The following is a 21,246-nucleotide window of genomic DNA, read 5'->3' as shown; positions in this document are numbered from 1 at the left end:
ACTTTTTAACAGACCAATTGCCCCTTCCTCCACCCAGAACTCCCTTTATAGAAGGGAGTGGGTTTGGGTGCACGTAGGGGATGTGTGGGCCTTTCCAAGCTCGTTTCCCTCACCTACAACATGAGCTTAATAACTTGTCCTTCACAGGACTGTCACCAAAGATTGAGACAGCAGCCAAGTACGAAATCACGCCCAGCACAGAGCAGGAACGCACAACACAGCTGCCTGAGCTGTAGTCTCAGCTTGATGGAAGTAGGATTCACTCTATTTCAAAAATGAAGCTGAGCAGGCGCCGCGGCTCAATAGGCTAATCCTCTGCCTAGCGGCGCCGGCACACCAGGTTCTAGTCCCGGTTGTCCCCCTTCCAGGCCAGCTCTCTGCTGTGGCCCGGGAGTGCAGTGGAGGATGGCCCAAGTGCTTGGGCCCTGCACCCCATGGGAGACCAGGAGAAGCACCTGGCTCCTGCCTTCGGATCAGCGCAGTGCGGCCATTGGAGGGTGAACCAACGGCAAAGGAAGACCTTTCTCTCTGTCTCTCTCTCTCACTGCCCACTCTGCCTGTCAAAAAAAAATTTTTTTAAAATGAAGCCAAAAGTTTATTTAAAATGTTTATTTAACACCTCTATAATACTTTTTTTTTTAAATTTTTTTTGGGGATGTGGGTGTCCCAATGGCAGCTTAACCCGCAGCACCACAATGCCTGCCCCTATTTGCTTCCTCGAGAGAGTAAATATGCGATTAAACCTCTGTATCCATGGGTTCAACCAACCACAGATGAAAAAGTTAGGAAAGAAGTGCACCTGCACTAAATGTCGATGTTTTTCTTGTCATTCCCTGCGACACTACTCACGTAGTATTTACATTGCATTACACATTGAAAGTATCTAGAGATGATTTAAAGAACAGGGGTGGGGTATGCATAGGTTATATGCAAACACCATGGCATTTTACATGCAGGACTTGAGCATCCTGGGATTTGGGTGTCCATGCGGGGAGGTGTCCTGGAACCACACACACCCTCCTCCCCGCTCCCTGAACACTGAGGGATGACTCTACTTCCATTTATGTGAAAATGGGAACTACGTAATCGCAAGGGTTTTCTTTTTCACCTTCCTGGCTGCCAGGAAGCGTAGAGCAAGGTTTTACACTCAATTGCAGATCTCCTTGCTGACCTGAAGGTGGCAGTGTGGTATGGGGAAAGAGCAAGGGTCCTGGGGTCAGAGACCTGGGCTGGGACTCTGGGCTCCTCTGACTCTGGATCACTTCCTAGGCCTCTCTGGGCCTTAGTTTCCTCACTTGTGGAAAAGGGATAATAAAAACTATAATAAATATAGTAATAAAATAATAAATATAATAATAAACAGAATAATAAAAATTCTTACTTTATGGAACTGTCGTGAGACAACACATTTAAAATGTTTTATAAAATATCCCAAAAAAATCTATTTGCAACCTATTTGCAACCTAGGTTTTCTTTTTTTTTTTTTTTAAAGATTTATTTATTATTTATTTACTTGAAAGTCAGAGTTACACGGAGAGAAGGAGAGGGGGAGAGAGAGAGAGAGGAGGAGAGATAGAGAGATCTTCCTTCTGCTGGTTCACTCCCCAATTGGCCACAGTGGCTGGAGCTGCACTGATCCAAAGCCAGGAGCTGCTTCCAGGTCTCCCACGTGGGTGCAGGGGCCCAAGGACTTGGGCCATTTTCTACTGCTTTCCCAGGCCACAGCAGAGAGCTGGACTGGAAGTGGAGGAGCCAGGACTTGAACCAGCACCCATATGGGATGCCGGCACTGCAGGTGGTGGCTTTACCTGCTACACCACCGTGCTAGTCCCTAGGTTTTCTAACATCATTTTTCCTCTCTTCCCTCCCAATACTTGCATCTTACTTTTTAAATTTTAATAGTTTACAGTTTTATTATAACTATCTTTTTGTTTGCTATGATACTTTCTGGAAGTACAGAGAGTACAAATAAATGACGTAATTGTTCCTAAAGTGCAATCTCCCTGAGGACAAGTAATCATACCCTTCACTTGTTTTGTATAATAACAACTTACATTAGAAAAACACTTAGTTGGGGCCAGTGTTGTGGTATAACGGGTTAAGCCACTGCCTGCAATGTCAGCATTCCATATGGGCACTGTTTCAAGTCCTGGCTTCTCCACTTCAGATCCAGCTCCTGGCTTTGGCCTGGCCCAGCCTGGCCACTGTGGCCATTTTAGGAGTGAACCAGCAGATAGAAGATCTCTATCTCTCCTCCTCTCTCTCTGCAACTCTGCCTTTCAACTAAAACACATCTTCAAAAGAATAAAAAAAGGAAAAGAAAGAAAACAGCTATGGAAAGAACTTTTGTGTTTGATTCCTATACTAAAGTAAAAAGAAGTACTTAATACCTAAGCATCATTGTTCAAACCGTCGACCTGTAGGTCAGACTGACAAGAGTCCAGAAAGGGGCTTTGTGGCTGGACTCCCACTGATAATGACTGAAGATTTAATCACTTATTTGCTCCTTCACTTACCAAAGTAGCACTGAGCCCAGCACTCTACCAAGCACAGCAAAAACAAAGGAGAGCAGCACTGTGTTTGCTGTGCGGCGGCAGCTCGCTGGCCGCAGGGAGCAGCACGGACAGCGTGCACGTGCCTGGCGAGGGCTCGAGTGGAGCTACTTGAGGAAGCCTGGACGTCTCTAGTTAGAAAGGGAGGGATGAGTGCTGCAGGCAGAGGAAACACTAAGTAGTCTCTCCAGGTAACCCCAAGTGGTTCGGTCTCCTAACGACAGGCTGGCATGGAGGTAGGGGATCCAACTAAGAGCCTGGTGGTGTTGAAGGAACATGGAATGTATCTTGGGGGGGGAGGGGGAGGACTGGCAGAGTCAGTGAAAGATGCTGATGGCCAGGAAGGGAGGACTATGGGACACCACAGACATGGCAGGGCCAACGTGGCTCTCACGCGTGGCTCCATCTTACGAATCACTGTGTTTGATGAGGACAGGCTCTGCAGGCAGGGACCATCTACGTGTTGCTGGAAGGACCCACTGGGGGCCAGCGCGGATAGGGGCCAACTAAGAAGGGGAGTGAAGCTCTGGAGCGGGAGCGGGCCCAACAACCATCACAGTTCCTTCCCCATCTGAGGCTCCAGGATTCCCCGGCAAGCCCGGTAGCTGAACTGGGGCTGTGGGCTGGAATCTGTGGCTGGGGAGCTGCCCTGGGCAGCAAATGGGTTAACGCTCAAATAACTTTTATATATGAATTAATGTGTAGAGTTGGGAGCCAAAATCTGTTCCATTAATTTTTCCATCCATTCCAGGAGCAGTTAGGTACACACAGTAAAGTTTATTTTGGTGCATGGTATACTTCACTCCATTAAAAATAAATTAATCAGCAAATTCCTGCCTGGCTCAGCTCTGGTTTATGTAAATAGTGCCCAGCTGTAATGAGTTACAAGGTGTTATTATCTCACACACACAGAGGCTTCACTCTAGAGCTCTGTGCGCAACAAAAGCTTCTTAAATAAACTGAGAGAAGGCGGTATGATTTGTAATGTTTTCACAGAAGTGGGATATACCTCACCCATATAGAGTTTCTTTATATGACTCATTTTATAGCAAGTTAAATGAAGGAAGTTTGACGGGGGAGGGAGGGGCAATACGGTTCCCCGCCCCTTTCTTCGATTTAAGAAAGTCCCCCAAGACATGACCCACACAAGAGGGAGGAGGGGACTGGTGTGGAGAGCTCAGCCCAAGGTGGCTCCGGAAGTGGGGAGGAGGTGGAACGCGGGGACGAATGATCTCTTTTCTCTACCATCTCCCAGAAGGGGAGGCCAAGACAGGAAAGACGCACGCTCCTCACCCAGTTCATGGGGTGACAAAGGGACCTTTGTTCTCGAGGCCTCTTTCCAAATGACCCAGGATGGGCCAAGCCCCTCGGCCCTCTGAGGCTCCTGCATCCCGGAGGACTGGCTTGCAGGCACTGGCCCACGTCCATGTCCTGCAGGCAAAGCTGCGGCACACTCTCCTGACCTCTCCCCTCACCCTGGTTCTAACGGAGCTGGGCAGAGTGGCTTATGACATCCACCAGCCACGAAGTTTCTAAAAGACCTTAGAATAAAGAAGAGCCTGGCGGAGATAAGTCTCTGTTTCTTTTAATGGCCGGCTCAACCCCATGGCCCAGAGCTAAGGGACACAACGTGGTTATCCATCTTGAGTTGGCAGCGTTACAAATCGCTCCTAGGCCACAGTGGCCCGCAGTGGGGTGTCCCCTTTCTAACCTGTCCCTTCCTGAGCCTTTGGAAAAGCTGCCAACCACACGTGGCTGCTGAAAGAACATGGGGGGTATGCCCTCGGGGAGCTCCTGCTTGGAGCTTCTCCTGAGGAAAAGCTGGGCATTCTCCCAGGGCTGCCCCCCACCAGAACAGACTCCTGGGCACAGTAAGAGGAGATGCAACACAAGAAGGGCCAGGTGTTTGACAGAGGCTGTTCACAGGTCAGTTCAGGCCATTCTCTGCAGGGTCCTGGGCTCAACAGTCACTTCTCTCCTGGCAGTTCTTCAAAGCCAGCTGGCCAAAAGTCCGGGAGGAGCAGTGTGTCAAAGACCCTCGTCATTGTACGTGGGCGAAAGGGGCTTCAGGATGCTCTGAGGATTCTTCTCCACTAGAGGGCGCCAGCTCACCTCCCCTGTCAGAAGCAGGTCTTCACCATTCATGGAGTCCAGGTACTGCATCTGCATGGAGAGAGCAGGGAACAGAGGAAGAGACAATGACAGGACAAATGTGAGGTGGCACGAGGAACCAGTCTCCCCGAGGGAGAGAGGAAAAGGACACGAGGGGACTTCTGGCCGTGCTAGCTCCCAACCAGGGGTTTCTGGTCTCCCAGGTTATTTCACTAAGATTTGGAGAGAGAAGTCCCGGGGAAGCTCACTGGGAAGGTTTTGGAGCATCTCGTACCACATAGCCACCAAGGACATCCGCCGTAGGCCCGCCCGAGAGAGCTCCTGCAGCAGGAAGTCAGGGCTTGTGACTCACAGAAGGCATCCTGTCTACGCCCACCCAGCGCTGCAACAACAACAAATCCCAATTCTACCCCTCCTTGGTGGTGTTCCCAAGGAGGCCACTTCCTCTCTGATATTTAGTTCCCTGTCTCATAGAGGGGACTCAAGGAGAGGTACAGGACCGCATGCGCACAGCACTACTCACTCGAAAGTTTTCCTACTTTGTACACCTCCGCTGTCCTCCAGCGGCCCTGATGCTGGTCAGCGCCCAGTGCCACGCTTCCAGGACGGCCGGGAGGGCCCATCCCCGTGAACAGCTCTGCCATCGAGACAGCGGCAGTCCCGGAGCTCTTCTGCTGCCTGGCAGCTCTCCCCTCCGAGCCTCAGTGTCCCCTCCAGAACTGGGGCCACCCAATGTTGTCCCCTCCTGCTCCCCAAACTGACAGCTGCTCTGACATCTGGAGACACCATTCAGGACCCTCTGGGCTGTCTTCAGCCTTCAGACTCTGGGCACACAGTTGGTGAGCTCCGGATGCCTCTGCCCTGGGCAATGCTGGACCCCTGGACGCTGTCCCTAGGAATCTCAGTACAGATGCTCTCTATGGAGGGAGGCACTTGTGGATGGAGGGGAAGGAGAGCAGCTCGGGAAGTGGGCTCAGGTGGCTCTGCAAGAGGCCAGGGAGTGAACAAGGGCTGGGTCTCCGGAGACCATTTCTGGAGGACTCCCAGGAGCCTGCAGGGAAGGAGGGCAGCACAAGGAGAAATGCCTCCAAGCAGAAGGGCAAAATCCAGGGTGAGAGTTGATCAGAGCTCAAGTCAGCACCTGATTGAGAAAGATGAGCCTTGATTTGGGGGAGCAGGGAGGGGAACTAGAGGCTCTACCTTGAGCCTTGGGTCACCCCCTTCTTCCAGGAATTCCTGGTCCTGATGCTTCAACTTCAGGCTGTTGACCCTTGAACACCACTCCGGCCTCTCACATAGCTCAGGTCTAGATCTCCACATGCCCTGCTCTCTGCCCAGGAAGGAAACTCAACTGAACTGTCATCTTCTCCAAAGCCCACTCCGCCGTCCAACTGCTCCATTTCTGTGCTGAATGCCACCACTTTCCCACCTCCTGGGTTGAGAACTCAACATATTCTCTGACTGGGTCTTGGCCCATTGGACATACCGAGCAGCACACAATGGTGCAGAACTACAGTCCTCCCTAGTCCTCCCTAGTCCAGGGGTCAGCAGGAACCTCTCCCTGCCCCGCCTTCCACAGCACTCTGGACAAGCTGGACGACACCACAGACCCATTCACTCCAGGGCTGGCTGGGTGCCTCGCCGTCTTCCTCACCAAACCATGAGCTGGCTCCTCAGGGGCAGTGCCAGCCTTAGTAATCTCCCCTTTCCTACCACAGCGACTGGCACAGCAGGTGTTCAAAGGATTGATGACAGAACTGAGTTCCCATCGAAGCTTCTGGCATCCCTAAGAGGCCCATCGCTGTTTTCTACTCCCCAGTTCTCACTGGTGCCACAAGTCCGGGCCTCCTTACAGGGACACTGGTTGTGGTAGCCCCTTTCTTTAGGGTCTTCAGAGGGGTCCCAGCTGTGCCCTGTCAGACTCTGGCACAAGCCCACCATGGCAGATGGAAACCTGAGTGGAGCACTCAGAAAACACAGCACGTGCTTTGCCAACTGCTGCTCCTTTCCGAGACTGAGTCCAGGCAACAGTGCCAGGCTCAGGATGCCCTGTGCGTGGGGCCCTCTGGCCATGGTGCTATCTCCCGGACTTGGGCAGATTTGAAGAATGGTCAAACAAAGCCCTGGCTTCCGGGGTTCTTTACCCTCTAGGTCTGAAGAGCCCCAGTATACGGCTTTTCTGGTAGCCAACTGGCCATAGCCAGGACGATGGTCCGCGTCTTCTCCTCAAGAGCTGGGGTCTGACCTTCCCTTTCCTGGTGTTGAGATTTGAAGGCCATGGATACAGGTGAACAAGGGACAACTATGGCACAAGCCCCTTCCTAGCTAGGCCCAGGAAGCAAAGGCGTGACTCATGGGACAGCTGAGCTGATGAGCTGTCTGGGGCAGCTGAGGTCTCCAGTGGCCACGTCGATCACCTGGCTTGGGGTCCGAGGCCAGCTGTGCAGCTGACTCACTGGAGATCCTGGGAAGGCCTCCACATTCCTTGTCCCTATCACTCAGCCCACTCATCCATAAAGTATGAGTTCTCTTCAATGTGGGCCCTGGGAGCAGGATCATGGAGTTACTTCTCCATGGGTTCAAGGAAGGCTGTATAGGTAAGCAGTCTTTACTGTGAAACTTTTCTCCGAGAGCTCTGATGCTGCCAAAGGGGTGAGGAACTGAAGTGGGGACTTTGCTTGACTGTGGGAAGAGGCTGGGGGTATCTGTGGAACACTGCCTGCAGCCCAGTTCCACTAGAAATCAGGAGCAGGACAGGAATCCGGACACAGCGGTCACTACACCCTCTATACCCAATGCCCGGTTCTTTCAGGACTCCATGGGGCAGTATCTAGCATGGAACCTGGCACACAGCAGACAAGGAGATGTGCAGTGACTGAGTGACTTCCCGTTTCTGAAAGCAAGAGGTTACTCACTGCCTTCTCTCTCAGTCACTCCCATTCCCTGCCCCCTGCCTAGTTCATGGCTGGCCACACAGAAGATGCCTGCTGCTTAAGTGATGTGGTCAAAGTTCCCTCAGACAGGCCCCTGCTAACTCAACCTCACATGATCCTGATCGTCCAGCGTCCACAGACTCAGGGAGCACCCGCTTTCCACAGGCCCTGGAGGGGAGGGGCAGGACACACACCTGTTTCCTCACATATTCCACCAGCAATTCAAGCTGCCGAGGGTCTTCACACTTCTGATTGAAGAAGGTTCTCCAGAGAGCAGCAGCCAACCCATGATCATCTGAAAGGATCCCCTGGAACACACAGCACAACAACTTGTTTCCTGAGTGAGGAGCACCACAGGCGTGACACCAAAGCCGGGACACTGTGAGCAAGCTGGCCATCACACAACTGGCTCAGGAGGACCTCACAGACTCTGAGACAGGAATGGGACAGCGACACCACAGAGCTGGAGGGGCTCCCATGAGCACACCTTGTGCAGCCCCTTCATTTAACAGACACGGGAAGAACACGGGACCCAGAGGTAAGGGGATGCACAGCTGGGACATGTGTCTAGTGGACCGTCCTGGGCACAGCTCCCACTGTTCCACACTTGAGAGGCTAGGAAGAGCACAGCTGCTCCTGCTGGTGTCCACAGGACATGGAGGGAGGCAAAAAACATCTTTTTGTTTTTTTAAAGATTTATTTATCCGGGCTGGCACTGTGGTGGTTCAGCTCAGCTCTGGCCACTGCGGTCATCTGGGGAGTGAATCAGCAGATGGAAGACCTCTCTCTGGCTCTACTTCTCTCTGTAACTCTGTCTTTTGAATAAATAAATAAATCTTTAAAAAATTATTTTATTTATTTGAAAGTCAGAGTTACACACAGAGAGAAGGAGAGGCAGAGAGAGAGGTCTTTCATCCACTGGTTCATTCCCCATTTGGCTGCAACAGCTGGAGCTGCGCCAATCTGAAGCCAGGAGCCAGGAGCTTCTTCCAGGTCTCTCACGTGGATGCAGGGGCCCAAAGACTTGGGCCATCTTCTACTGCTTTCCCAGGCCACAGCAGAGAGCCAGATTGGAAGTGGAACAGCTGACTTGAACCGGTGCCCATATAGGATGCTGGCACTGCAGGCGCCGGCCCCTGGACTGCATCTTTATGCTTGGTCCAAAGGCACAAATCTACAATGGGGAAGAAGTGGGTACTTGTCTTCAGTTACCCAACCCTGGGCTGGAAACGGCTGGTCCAGGCTATGCTGTTCACCAGGTCTGCCATGAGCCTAAGAGGATCACAGAGAATCTCTCCTGGCACAGGGGAGACCTCTGTTGGGAAGCCCAAATATCAAAGAGATTCACTAGAACCTCAGCCACAGGCCAGGGCCATTTTCTAACTTGGACCTCTAGGGAAGGAGAGGTGAGGGTCTTGTTCCCTGGAGCGAGGGTGCTTGAAGGGAAAAGTTGAGGAGCTGCCTTGTCCTGGTGCCAAGTCAGTGTGTGGAACCCAAGTGCTGACTTGGAGGTCAAGGATCAGATCAAATCCTAGTTCTGCCACTGCCAAGTTCAGTGACAGTGACAATTCAGTAAACCTGTGTCTTAGCCTTCTCAGTTATTAAAAAGGGATGAAAATACTTGCTCTACTTACAACATCCTTAACTCACAAAAATAAGATAACATGAAGGTGTTTTGTTAGGGGTAACATGTTGAATCAAAGATAAGAAGTATGCATGGCAGGCAGCTGTGGATATAGCCAAAACAACAGCAGGATCTGGGAGCCAGACCCTCTGAGTTCAAATGCCAACTTCTGGCAGCTGTCACCTGATGACCACATGGCCTTGGAAAAGCTATTAACCCTCTTCTGAGCCTCAGTGTCTCACGTGTTAAATAAGTATAATAATACGCCCCCCCACAGAGCTGTTAGAACTAAGAGATAATGGCCATCAAAGGCTCTGTGAGTGGTAAACATTACTCAAAGACCCAGGATCATTTACCCGTGTTACACTGTGGTCTGGCCTCTGGGGCCCTGTGGTATGTGAGGTCTGGCTCTAGGCCTGCAGTCAGGAAGGGCCATGTCCATGTGGAGTGCTGACAGGTGGGTGGAAAACATTCCACCTGCTCCAAATGCCCTCTGTTGAACACTCCTACAGTCGCCCCAGCTCCAGAGCGCCCTGGCCTGCGGGCTGAGTCAGGAAAGCCGTCTTCTGGCAGGTGGCGATAGGGGCCAGGACAAGCTCAGGCACATCACCACTCCCCAGCTCTTTGCTAACACAACAATCTGCCTGTGTCTGCAGTGCCCTGGGCATGCCAGATGCTGCTGGCAGTGACCCACACGTACGCACGCCATGGGAAGGAATGGGAGCGCCAACAGGAGCAGGTGTCCTGAGAACTCGGAGGATGAGCAGAGCCTGGGTCAGGAAAAGCCCGGGCACCAAGGCCTGCTGCTTGGTGGCAGATGAGATGGCCAAGGAGGGGCAAATCATCAATCAGGAGTTCCTGGGCAGTCAGAAGAAAAGGCTGACGCAGGCTCCTTAACAGTGGTGGCAAACTGGCTGCCCCAGGCTGTCAGGTCTCCTCACAAACCCATTCCTAATGACTGTGTGCACCGGGCAGGACAAACATTATCATCCCCATTTAAAAGGTATGAACACTGAGCTTACAGGTTATCCAGTCTACTGGTAGTAGAACTAGACCAGCTTCTAATGGGGGGGGGGGGGGGGGGACGACACGTGCCTGGGCAGTTCCGGTCAGAACACAGCACCTGGCATAGAGGGGCTTTCTTTCCTCCAGCATGCTCGGAAGTCAGTGAGAACAAATGGAGATCGGCTGAGAGTGCCAGTTTAAACTAAGGAAGCAGAGGAGGAGAGGAAATCTAGCAGCCAAACACTTAATTGCACAGCAATGTTCTCACTGTCTAAGAGGGTGCCTGCCTGCTTCCCCTCACAAGCACAGAGAGCAAGCAGCCTTCAGGAAATGGCAGACATGGAGGTGTACAGAGACTGCTGGCAAGCAGGAAGGAATGTCCTGCGGGCTTAGCGGCAGAGTTTCACTCGTGACAACTGATTTGACACCACTATGTGCTTAGCATGATGCTAAGAACACAGAATCATGGTGTCAGCTCTCAGGGAGTTTGCAGTCCAGCAGAAGGGACAAAGCACATCCAACAGCAACAATAAACAAGAAGGAACAAATGCCAAACAGCAGAGCAGGATTCCACATGATTTGTCCATGGCTGCCTCTCCAGCCCTCAGACTTAAGTCTATGCTGCCTTTCTCTGTCACTCTATCACTGCATGCTTTTTGCAACTAGTTATTTATTTGCTTGTTTACTTGTTCACCATCTACCTCTCAGTTAGAAGGCAAGCTCCAGTCGGAAAGAGACCATGTTTTACTACACTTGATCTTAGCCAAAATGCCGAGAAGCGAGAGAGACCATGTTTTTTTCACCAACTATTCTCCACACATCACATATGGTTAACACTCACTAAATACCTCCCAAATGGATAGGTGAAAGGATGAATGGTAGATGGGTGCCAAAATTCAGAATAAAAACAAAAGAGACCTATAGAGGCGAGGGAAAGATTTATGGAGAAGAGGGCATTCAGGAATGGGGAGGGTTTGGAGGTGGGTATTTGGCACCACAGTTAAGATGCTACTTGGGACGCTTGCATCCTGTATCAGAGGGCCTGAGTTTGAGTCCCCATTTTTCTTTTGATCTAGTTGCCTGCTAAAGCACATCCTGGGATGCAGTAGGTGATGACTCAAAGTACTTGGGTCCCTTCCTCTCACATAGATCTGGATTAGGTTGTAGGGCACTGGCTTCAGCCTGTCCTAGCCCTGGCTGTTGCAGGCATCTGGGGAGTGAACCAGCAGATGGAAGATCTCTGTATTTTTCTCTCCCTCTGTCTCTCTATGCCTTTCAGATGTAAATAAAAAGAATGGGGAGGATCTGGAGAGTGACAGACAATTCTCATTCACTGAACATTTACAGGAGTGCCTACAAAGTGCCAGTTCCTGAACTAGGCCCCAAGGTACAAAGCAGACCAAGACTCAGCTATCGCCGCCAACATCTCATTGTCCAGTAGAATCTCAATCTGGCACAGAATGTGGGGGGTGGGCAGTGAGGTGAACAGCCCCACAAGAAGGTAGGCAACGGGAGACAAAGGGCATGTAACAACGGAAACAGTTCACGGTGGCCTAGAAGTTCACAGGGCACTTTGGATCACATGAGCAAAGATGGATAACAACCAGCCTGCAGACCATTTAAGGTCCATGAAATCATTCGTTCTGGCCCTACTAAGGCAACCACAGGCAGGACTTGAACTTCAATAAGTCTATAGCAGGCTAGTTTTTAAGCTGATAATTTTTTTAAAGATTTTATTTATTTTACATGAAAGTCAGAGTTACACAGAGAGAGGAGAGGCAGAGAGAGAGAGGTCTGCCATCTGCTGGTTCACTCCCCAATTGGCCACAATGGCCGGAGCTGCGCAAATCCGAATGCAGGAGCTAGGAGCTTCTTACGGGTCTCCCACGCGGGTGGAAGGGCCCAAGGACTTGGGTCATCTTTCACTGCTTTCCCAGGCCATAGCAGAGAGCTGGATCGGAAGTGGAGCAGCTGGGACTTGAACCAGTGCCCATATGAGATGCCAGCACTGCAGATGGCAGCAACTTTCCCTGCTAAGCCACAGCGCTGGCCCCTAAGCTGATAATTTTGTATGGCCTGTGAATGATGTTTGGAATATCCAAATGGCCCTTGGCAGAAAAAAAGGTTCCCTATACCTGGCATCAAAACAAAACAAAAAACCCAGGAAGGTTCCAAAGTGTCCAGGAAAGGGAACACCAAACAAGATTGTAGCAAAAGGCTGCTGTAGAACAGCACTGTCCAAAAGAACTTTCTGCGATTTGGAAACGTCTTATACCTGCACAGCCAATATCATAGCCACTGGTCACTTAGTTATTGAGCACCTGAAATGTGACTAACGTGGCTGGAGAACTGTATTTATTATTTTGCCCAATTAATTTAAATTACATGTCTGGGACTAGCATTATGGGGCAGCGGTTTTGTGGTACAGGATGCCAGCTTCCCATATGAGTGCTGGTTTGGGCCCCAGCTGCTTTACTTCCAATCCAGCTCCCTTCTAATGCGTCTGGGAAAGCAGCAGAAGACAACCCAAGTACTTGGGTTCCTGTGGCCCAGAGAGGAAACCTGGATGCAGTTCCAGGCTCCTGGCTTTGGCCTGGCCGAGCCCTGGCTGTTATGGCCATTTGGAGATGGAAGATTGATCTTCCTTTCACTCGCCCTCTTCTCTCTAACTCGGCCTTTTAAATCTATATCTACATCTATATATAAAATCATTTAAAAAAATAGCTTTATGTGGTGAGTACTAGGCAGTTCTGGAAACTTGTGACTGCAAATGTAGTCTGCAAAATGGCTGCGAACATATCACCTGCACCTGTTAGTGCAGACTCTCAGGCCCCAGCCTAGGCTCACTGGATCTGTGACTTCCAGGCAGGTCACAGACACATTAAAATCACCTGGAGAAGTTTTACATCTCCAGACATCCACCAGTTCCAAATAAATCAGAACCTTTGGAGGACAGGGCCCAGATATTTTTACCAAGTTTCCCGAGTAATCCGTATATTCCCCAAGCTTTCCAGCTCTTGGGAGACACCTGGGGTGCTGCTGACCTGGAATCTTCAGAGAGGTCTCAAGAGTTAGGTTTAGAAAGCACCCCGGGCAATTCCTGTGGTCAGGTAGGGTCAGGAAAATGGCTCTGCCAAGGCGGACTCAGCGCACGTTTATTAATATTGATGAAAGAAATCAGCGGAGCCAACAGAGCCACCTGCAGTAAGGACCACAAATAAACGCTGACAGTTATGTCTCCTCAATTCTAAACCTCACTGTAAGATTTCTGAAGTCAGAATGCATCTGGGCCGGCACCGCAGCTCACTAGGCTAATCCTCCGCCTTGTGGCGCAGGCACACCGGGTTCTAGTCCCGGTCGGGGCGCTGGATTCTGTCCCGGTTGCCCCTCTTCCAGGCCAGCTCTCTGCTGTGGCCCGGGAGGGCAGTGGAGGATGGCCCAAGTACTTGGGCCCTGCACCCCGTGGGAGACCAGGATAAGTACCTGGCTCCTGCCATTGGATCAGCGCGGTGCACCGGCCGCAGCGGCCATTGGAGGGTGAACCAACGGCAAAGGAAGACCTTTCTCTCTCTCTTTCACTGTCCACTCAGCCTGTCAAAAAAAAAAAAAAAAAAGCATCTGATGTGACATGTTCTGCCATCAGAGAAGCCAGACTATTAGGGCTGCCCAATCTTGGATGGTGAACTTGCCCAAACTGTAAACCAAAATAAACTTTCTTCCTTCCTAAAAAATAAAAAAGAATGCATCTAATGTAACAACTGATGTGTATGTAAGCTGTTTCTTGATTCCCATGACTCCCAAAAGCTCACATTAAATTAATGTGTATGTCATACAATCTAAATTGCTTTTTTCTATCTGTAGACATTGTAATCAAGAATCAAGAGACTTCAATTTTAACTAGTCTTGTAACCCGAAGCAACTAATTTAACTTACTTTTTTGGATTAAATTAACCTTAATTTACCTTTTGGCTTTAATTATCATCTTCAGGCTCATACTCCAGCCTGAACTCTAGTTTCCCACCTTTCCGTGCATTTCCTCTCTTGCTATCTCCTCATCTACCACGTGCCAAGCACTAAGCAAGGAAACAGAAATGTGGACACAATAAGCATTGGCACCACCCAGAAATCCACACCCAGCCAGGGTGACAGTTAACACCAGTATGGTGAGTGCTGTGAGTCCAGGGAGAGCAGAATGAGCTACACCTGTGTGACACTCACATTAAATCTGGAGGTAACCACAAAATGAGTGTAAAAGCACATGGTTTATTAAAATGATGAGGAATGATGAATCCTGGTGGTGTGCACACAGGTGTTTATCACCTCATTCTTTAACTTTCTACATGCTCGAAATTTCCAAAATAAATATTGGGGGTAGAGAGTGAGACAGATGCTATATCATGGATGAAACTTGAGGCCATTATGCAAAGTGAAACAAGCCAGTCACAAATATTCTGCTTCCACTGACACGAGGTGTCTAGAGTAGTCAAATTCATAGATAGAAAGTAAATGGTGGCTGCCAGGAACTTGGGGGCGGGGTGGGGGGTGTGTGTTACTGCTCAGTAACTCAAGAGATGGATTGTGATGGATGGTTACATAACAATGGGAATATACTGCACTGAACCATATGTTTAAAAAAGGTGAAAATGAGGGGCCTGCACAGTGGCGTACTGGGTAAAGCCACCGCCTATAGTGCCAGAATCCCACTTGGGCACCAGTTCGAGTCCCAGCTGCTCCACTTCCAATCCAGCTCTCTGCTATGGCCTGGGAAAGAAGATGGCTCAAGTCCTTGGGCCCTTGCAACCATGAGACCCAGAAAAAGCTGCTGGCTCCTGCTTTCAGATTAGCACAGTTCCGGCCATTGCAGCCATCTGGGGAGTGAACCACTGGATGGAAGACCTCGCTCTCTCTCTGACTCTGCCTCTCTGTAACTCTGCCTTTCAAATAAATAAATATTTTTTAAAAAGTCTTTTTAAAAAATGGTAAAAATGATAAATTTTATGTATGTATACTTTGCAATTAAAAAAAAATTGGGGGCTGGTGCTGTGGTACAACCTGTCAAGCTGCTGCCTGTGACGCTGACATTCATATGGGTGCCAATGCGCGGCCCAGCTGCTCCACTTCTGATCCAGTTCCCTGCTAATGGCTTGGGAAAAACAGCAGAAGGCCCAAGTGTTTGAGCCCTTGCCACCCACGTGAGAGACCTAGATGAAGCTCCTGGTTCCTGACTTGGCCTGGCCCAGCCCTGGCCATTGCGGCTACCTGGGGAGTAAACTAGCGCATGGAAAATCTCCCCCCACCCCATGACTCTTTCAAATTAAATAAATAACTCTTTTAAAAGATCTCTTTCTCTCCGCCCTGTCACTCTGCCTTTCAATAAATAAATCTTTTTAAAAAGAAAAAAGCATGTTATAAAATACAGTATATCACGTAACTCCCATTTTCATAAAAAAAGGAAATTACTAAGGTACTTTTGTCTATGTACAGGTAACATCTGGAAAGATACCCAATAAACGTTTAAGGAAGTTTTCTTCTGGGGCAGGGAACTTGGTAGGAGAGGAAATGGGCTTTCCCTTTCTCTGCCTCAGCCACTTATTTACAATTTGATGAACTTTAAAAATGACTATTATTGCTTTATCATTAAAGTAAAAATGTGTAATTTGTCTAGAAGACCGTGTCTGATTTGTCTTTGTACCTCCATCAGGTACCCAGCAGGTACTTGATAAATGCTGGCTAGTTGGATGATGTGACTATACTATGTAATGCTATCTCGCAAGAACTGGGCACACCACTGGGCACATTCATTCTAGTTGCCTATCGGTGAGGATGAAGAAATACTAAGCCAAATGGGAAGCTGTGATGATGGCTGGAAGCTTCCCTCAGAAGTTCTCATCAAAAGCTTTGGTTGGTGGGGGACAGGGGCAAGCATTTGGCCTAGCAGTTGGGATGCCTGCATCCCATATGGAGGTACCTTGGTTTGAGTCCCAGCTACACTCTCAGTTCCAGCTTCCTGCTCATATACATCCTAGGAAAGCAGCAGGCGATGGCTCAAATAAATGGGCCCTGCCACATGTGTGGAAGGCCTGGACTGAGTGCCCAGCTTCCAGCACAGCTGCTGTGGGCATCTGGGGAATAAACCAGCAGACGGAGAACTCCTGCTCTGTCTCTCTGCCCTGCCCACTGGCTCTCTAAACAAATAAATATGAAAACACTTAAAAGGAGACCTTGGAATAAACTATTTGAAAAAAGAAAGCTTTTGTTGTGGGAGGCACTATTTGGCCTAAGACTTGACAAAGGATCTTACCTCATCATATCCCAAGATTGCTGCATAGAAATTATTTGTCATGAGGATCATGTTCTTCTTCAGGACATAGGGGTTAACCTGTAGAAACAAATGGTAAAAATAATGTATAAAATGAAAGAAAAATTCCTAAAAACTATGATCTTTAATGCTGAGGTATCATATTGTTAGTAGAATTACAGAGAGGGCCCCTGAAAAGATGCTTGTACATTCCCAATTCCCTGTTCTGTAGGGGTTGTCCCCAATTTGCCAACTTCTTTTAGGTTCTGATTACAAATAACACAAGATAGTCAGTTTAATGAACTGGGCCCCAATTAAATGTCTGGTTTCATGCTAGATGGATCCTATGAACATTAAGTATAAGATATAGTTTCTTTTTTTTTTTTTTTTGACAAGCAGAGTGGATAGTGAGAGAGAGAGAGACAGAGAGAAAGGTCTTCCTTTGCCGTTGGTTCACCCTCCAATGGCCGCCGCGGCCGGCGCGCTGCAGCCGGCGCACCGCGCTGATCCGATGGCAGGAGCCAGGAGCCAGGTGCTTTTCCTGGTCTCCCATGGGGTGCAGGGCCCAAGCACCTGGGCCATTCTCCACTGCACTCCCTGGCCACAGCAGAGGGCTGGCCTGGAAGAGGGGCAACCGGGACAGAATCCGGGGCCCCGACCGGGACTAGAACCCGGTGTGCCGGCGCCACTAGGCGGAGGATTAGCCTAGTGAGCCGCGGCGCCGGCCAAGATATAGTTTCTTGATTGGAGTGCATACTAGCATGAAAACATACTAGATACAAGTATGTACTTTATATAAGAATATATTTTAAATAAAAATAATTATACTGCAACATATTGCCTCAAGCCCTATTCCAAATATGCTAAATGATAAATTATTTTCAGTGCAAATGACCTTTGCTTGTGGAAGCTAAGGAAGAGTTCTCTAGGGGGTAATATTTAAGCTGAGCTCGGAGGATGGGGAGTTCAACAGGAGATAATGAGGGGGAGGAGACAGAGCATTCTAGAAAGAGAGAACAAGGTGTACAAAGGTGCCCGAACTGGAAAGAAAATGCATGGTGCTTCAGGGAGAGTGAACAGGCAGGAATACTGGAAAGGATGTTGGGACCAAGTGAGGAAACTTCTTAAGAGCCACTTAAAAAGAGCTTGTTGTGACAAAAGAACAAAAGGAAGGAAGTTGTGAGAGGAGGGAAAAAGGAGGAGAGTGGGGACTGTGAGTGAGATGCCGAGGAGAAAGGAGAGCCTCTAAGGCAGTGGAGGAGAAGGAAGAGTAAGACGAGCAACTCTGAAGTGTAAGACAATGCTAAGCGACTTGCAGAAATGCAATTCCAGCGAGACCAGCGAGGCCTCCTCTCCGAGAATGACCAGGAGGCCTCCGGTGCCTGGCTGCGGTCCACTGAATGTCTTCAATACAGTAAAGCTTTAACCTCGAGACAGTGATAGGACTGAGGGCTGGGCTCCAGTTGTATTGCCTTCGGATTCCAGCACAAAGTCCAATGTAATGTGTAACTCAGAATGAGGACTCACTATTCAACCTGACAGCTTTCAGAAGCAGATAAAAGTCATTTACTTGAGTCTTTATATGGAGAATAAGATTTGTGCTTAATAACCCTAACTACAACAATGCCCACCTTCTTCTCCACTTACTGAACACCTGTCATAGATCTCACTTCCTCCATTACCAGAACTCACAGAGACAGATGTGTTACAGTCACCAATAGACCTCAGGTGACCGAGAGACTCAGGTGAAGTAAGTTGCCTTGAGTCTCACAGCGAATTAGTTAAAAAAAGAAAACAAAAAACTGAGATTAGCATTCAGGTGAGTCTGAATCCAAAGTCCAAGCTCCTTAGTTCTACAGGTTCCTATCTACAGGAGGATAATTTGACTTTGATTCACAAATCAACGACTGAGTGATTTTTCTCCTGTGGTTCATAACTGGTCCTTGAAGAAGGCAGAATGAGTTGAAAGGAACTGGATTTAGGGTCAGAAAACCTGTCTTCAAGTCATAGCTCTGTTACGTACACAGGATGTGATCTTGAGCAAGTCAATTTCTCCGAGTCCATTTCCTTGTCTTTTTTTTTTTTTTTTAAAGATTTATTTATTTGAAAGAGTTACACAGAGAGAAGGAGAGACACAGAAAGAGAGATCTTCCACTCATTGGTCACTCCCCAGATGGCCAAAGCTGCTAGGGCTGGGCCAGGCTGAGGCCAGAGGCAGGAGCTTCTTCTGGGTCTCCCACGTTGGTGCAGGGGCCCAAACACTTGGGCCATCTCCTGCTGCTTTCCCAGGCCATTAGCAGGGAGCTGGATCTAAAACGGAACAGCCAGGACTAGAACCAGTGCCCATACTAGATGCCAGCATTGGTTTAACCTGCTATGCCACAACACTCTTTGTCTTTTAAACACCCTAAACACAGGGCTATTTGAAGAGCAAATGACTTAGTACGTATTCATTCATTAATTTAACAACTTGTGCTGAAAGCCTTGGTAAACTACAGAGTGCTCTGCAAATGCAAGGAAATATGAGTAATACCTTTTGGTTTGTTTATATAAAACTAAAACCAGCTCCAATACTTTATAGTCATGGACAATTTTCAAAAATGAAGAGAGAATTGTGAAGCTCAGGGCTGGAAAATGTGAGAATGGATGTAGCTGGGAGTGTAAACCATGACCTTTCCCACCCACCTTCAAACCAGGCCCTATTAACCATCCATCTTTCCTGCTCTCTCAGTGCACATCCCCCTGTCCCTTCCCCAGCCCCACCCTTGGGAACACAATGAGGCAGAGTTGCTTATGTACCAGTCTGTCTCACTAGTGTGCTAACTACTCAAGGGTTATATGAACCATGTCCAATCAATCTTGGCATCCCCAACACCTGGGCCTGAGTCCCATGCATAGAATGTTCTATCCAATGAACTGGTTGGCTTTGTTTGTGTTGTTGTTGCTGCTGCTGCCTACCTTCCATGTTTCTGAAATTTCAGAAACAGATACCATGCCAAACTTCTACTGCATCCTCTTTCAGAATGGGCTGAATGAAAGGAAGAATCAAGAAACAAGCCAGGGGCCGGCATCGTGTATAGTGGATTAATCTTTGACATTGGCCTCTCATATGCATGCCAGTTCGAGTCTCTGACTGCTCCATTTCTGATCCAGCTCCCTGCTAATGGCCTGTGAAAGCAGTGGAGGATGGTCCAAGTGGTTGGGCCCTTGCATCCATGTGGGAGACCTGGAAGATGCTCTTGGCTCTTGGCTTTGGCCTGGCCCCACCCCAGCTGTTGTGGCCATTTGGGGAGTGCAACAGTAGATGGAAGATCTCTCTCTTCTTTGCTCTCTTCACTTTTTTCTCTCTCTCTCTCTTGTAATTCTGCCTTTCAAAGAAATAAATCTTAAAAAAAGCAAAAGAAACAGGCCAGAACTAGAGTTCATTCCTTCTGTCATGTGGCAATGAGACTGCCATCCAAATCTCCTGACGCCCACTTTGGGGCTCCCCTTACTCCATACTAGTTGTTCTAACTGTGCAAGAAGAGCCAGAGCCATAAAAGGACATCCACTGAACCTGCTCAGCAGAGATAGCGGCATTCACCTCAGTAAGCTCTGGAGCTGGGAGGTCCCCCAGAGATCACCCAGCTCAATACAGTTGGGGAAATGGTGAAATGAGACTCAAAAGGAGTAAGACACTTGTCCAAGATAACATCATGTTATGGTCACAGCCAGGATTAGAACCTCATTCTTGGGCTGGTGCTTTTCCTACCATCTGCAGGGCATTTCAGGAGATCACCAGCACATTAATCAGTCTGCAAACCTCAGGTCTGGCTTTCCAGAAGGCATATGCACATGTGCACGCGTACACCACACACACACACACACACACACACACACATACACTTCTCTTGGGAAGCACCTGCCTTCTGACTGGCTATCGCCCAGGAAGAGCAGAAAGCAGGAGGAGAGTTAATTACCAGCAAGGCTCGTCCACCTGCTGGTCCTACATTCTAACTCCATAACCTGTAAGCTGCTTGTCCCCCTCACCTCTAGCTGAGACATGGCAAGCTGCCATGGCCAGGAATGGTTTTCAGATATCATCACCCAGGCTGGATTAGATCATGAAAAGGAGCCTTCCTGGAAGCGGGTGGAAGCTAGATCAGCACAGACACATGATCTGAAGGCAACAGGTGAGGGTAAGTGAAAGCAGCTTCCTGAATGACTGGATTCACCCTGCTGGGCCCTTCTAGCCAGTCCAGGAGCCAAGGGGAGCTGGACAGTCTTCCTGGTGAAAGCCTTTGGATTTTATTCTTTCATGTAAGTTTTTGTTTGCTGATATGCAGGTTCCCTGTCTCCCCAGTGCCTGCTGGATAGTTCTGCATGGAGCACATGAACACACAGATCCACCCAGCAGAAGAGAAACCCCTCCCAGAGAGTACTGGACCTTTTTCCTAAGAAACTCTTATCCTTTCCATAATGCTTTGCTTTTTTATAAAGCCATACATCCAGCACCACCACAAGGAAAAAGTTCCTTTTATATCAGTTACTCATATTTTCCCATTTATTTAAGCTATTAAAATTCATGCAGATATTTTATAAGCCATCAGGATTCGGTGACTGGTATTACTGAATGTTTAATAATAAACTAAACAGAAGAAATCAGAGGGTTAAATGATGACTGCAATTCCTGTAATGACTTAATTAAATTTTTATTGAGTACATAAACTATGATGTCATCTC

General features: G+C 48.8%; 1 protein-coding gene across 9 annotated transcripts in view; it reads right to left on the bottom strand.

Annotated features, from left to right (window-relative positions):
- Window positions 1–3,309: 3,309 nt before the first annotated feature.
- The window catches only part of UQCC1 (ubiquinol-cytochrome c reductase complex assembly factor 1), a 135,577-nt gene continuing 117,640 nt past the window's right edge, over window positions 3,310–21,246 (bottom strand). For all 9 annotated transcript variants that reach the window (XM_002710826.6, XM_089308061.1, XM_017341660.4 and 6 more), the window contains 3 exons: window positions 16,528–16,605; window positions 7,792–7,905; window positions 3,310–4,715 (listed from right to left, as the gene is read on the bottom strand). In XM_002710826.6, coding sequence (XP_002710872.1) covers window positions 4,581–4,715; window positions 7,792–7,905; window positions 16,528–16,605 — 327 coding nt within the window. In that variant the 3' untranslated portion in view covers window positions 3,310–4,580. The remainder of the gene's footprint in view (window positions 4,716–7,791; window positions 7,906–16,527; window positions 16,606–21,246) is intronic.

The sequence above is a fragment of the Oryctolagus cuniculus genome, chromosome 11 (genome assembly GCF_051225735.1).
Source record: "Oryctolagus cuniculus isolate XC-2025 breed Fujian yellow rabbit chromosome 11, ASM5122573v1, whole genome shotgun sequence".
NCBI classification, from domain to species: Eukaryota; Metazoa; Chordata; class Mammalia; order Lagomorpha; family Leporidae; genus Oryctolagus; species Oryctolagus cuniculus.
This window is presented reverse-complemented; position numbering and strand designations above follow the sequence as displayed.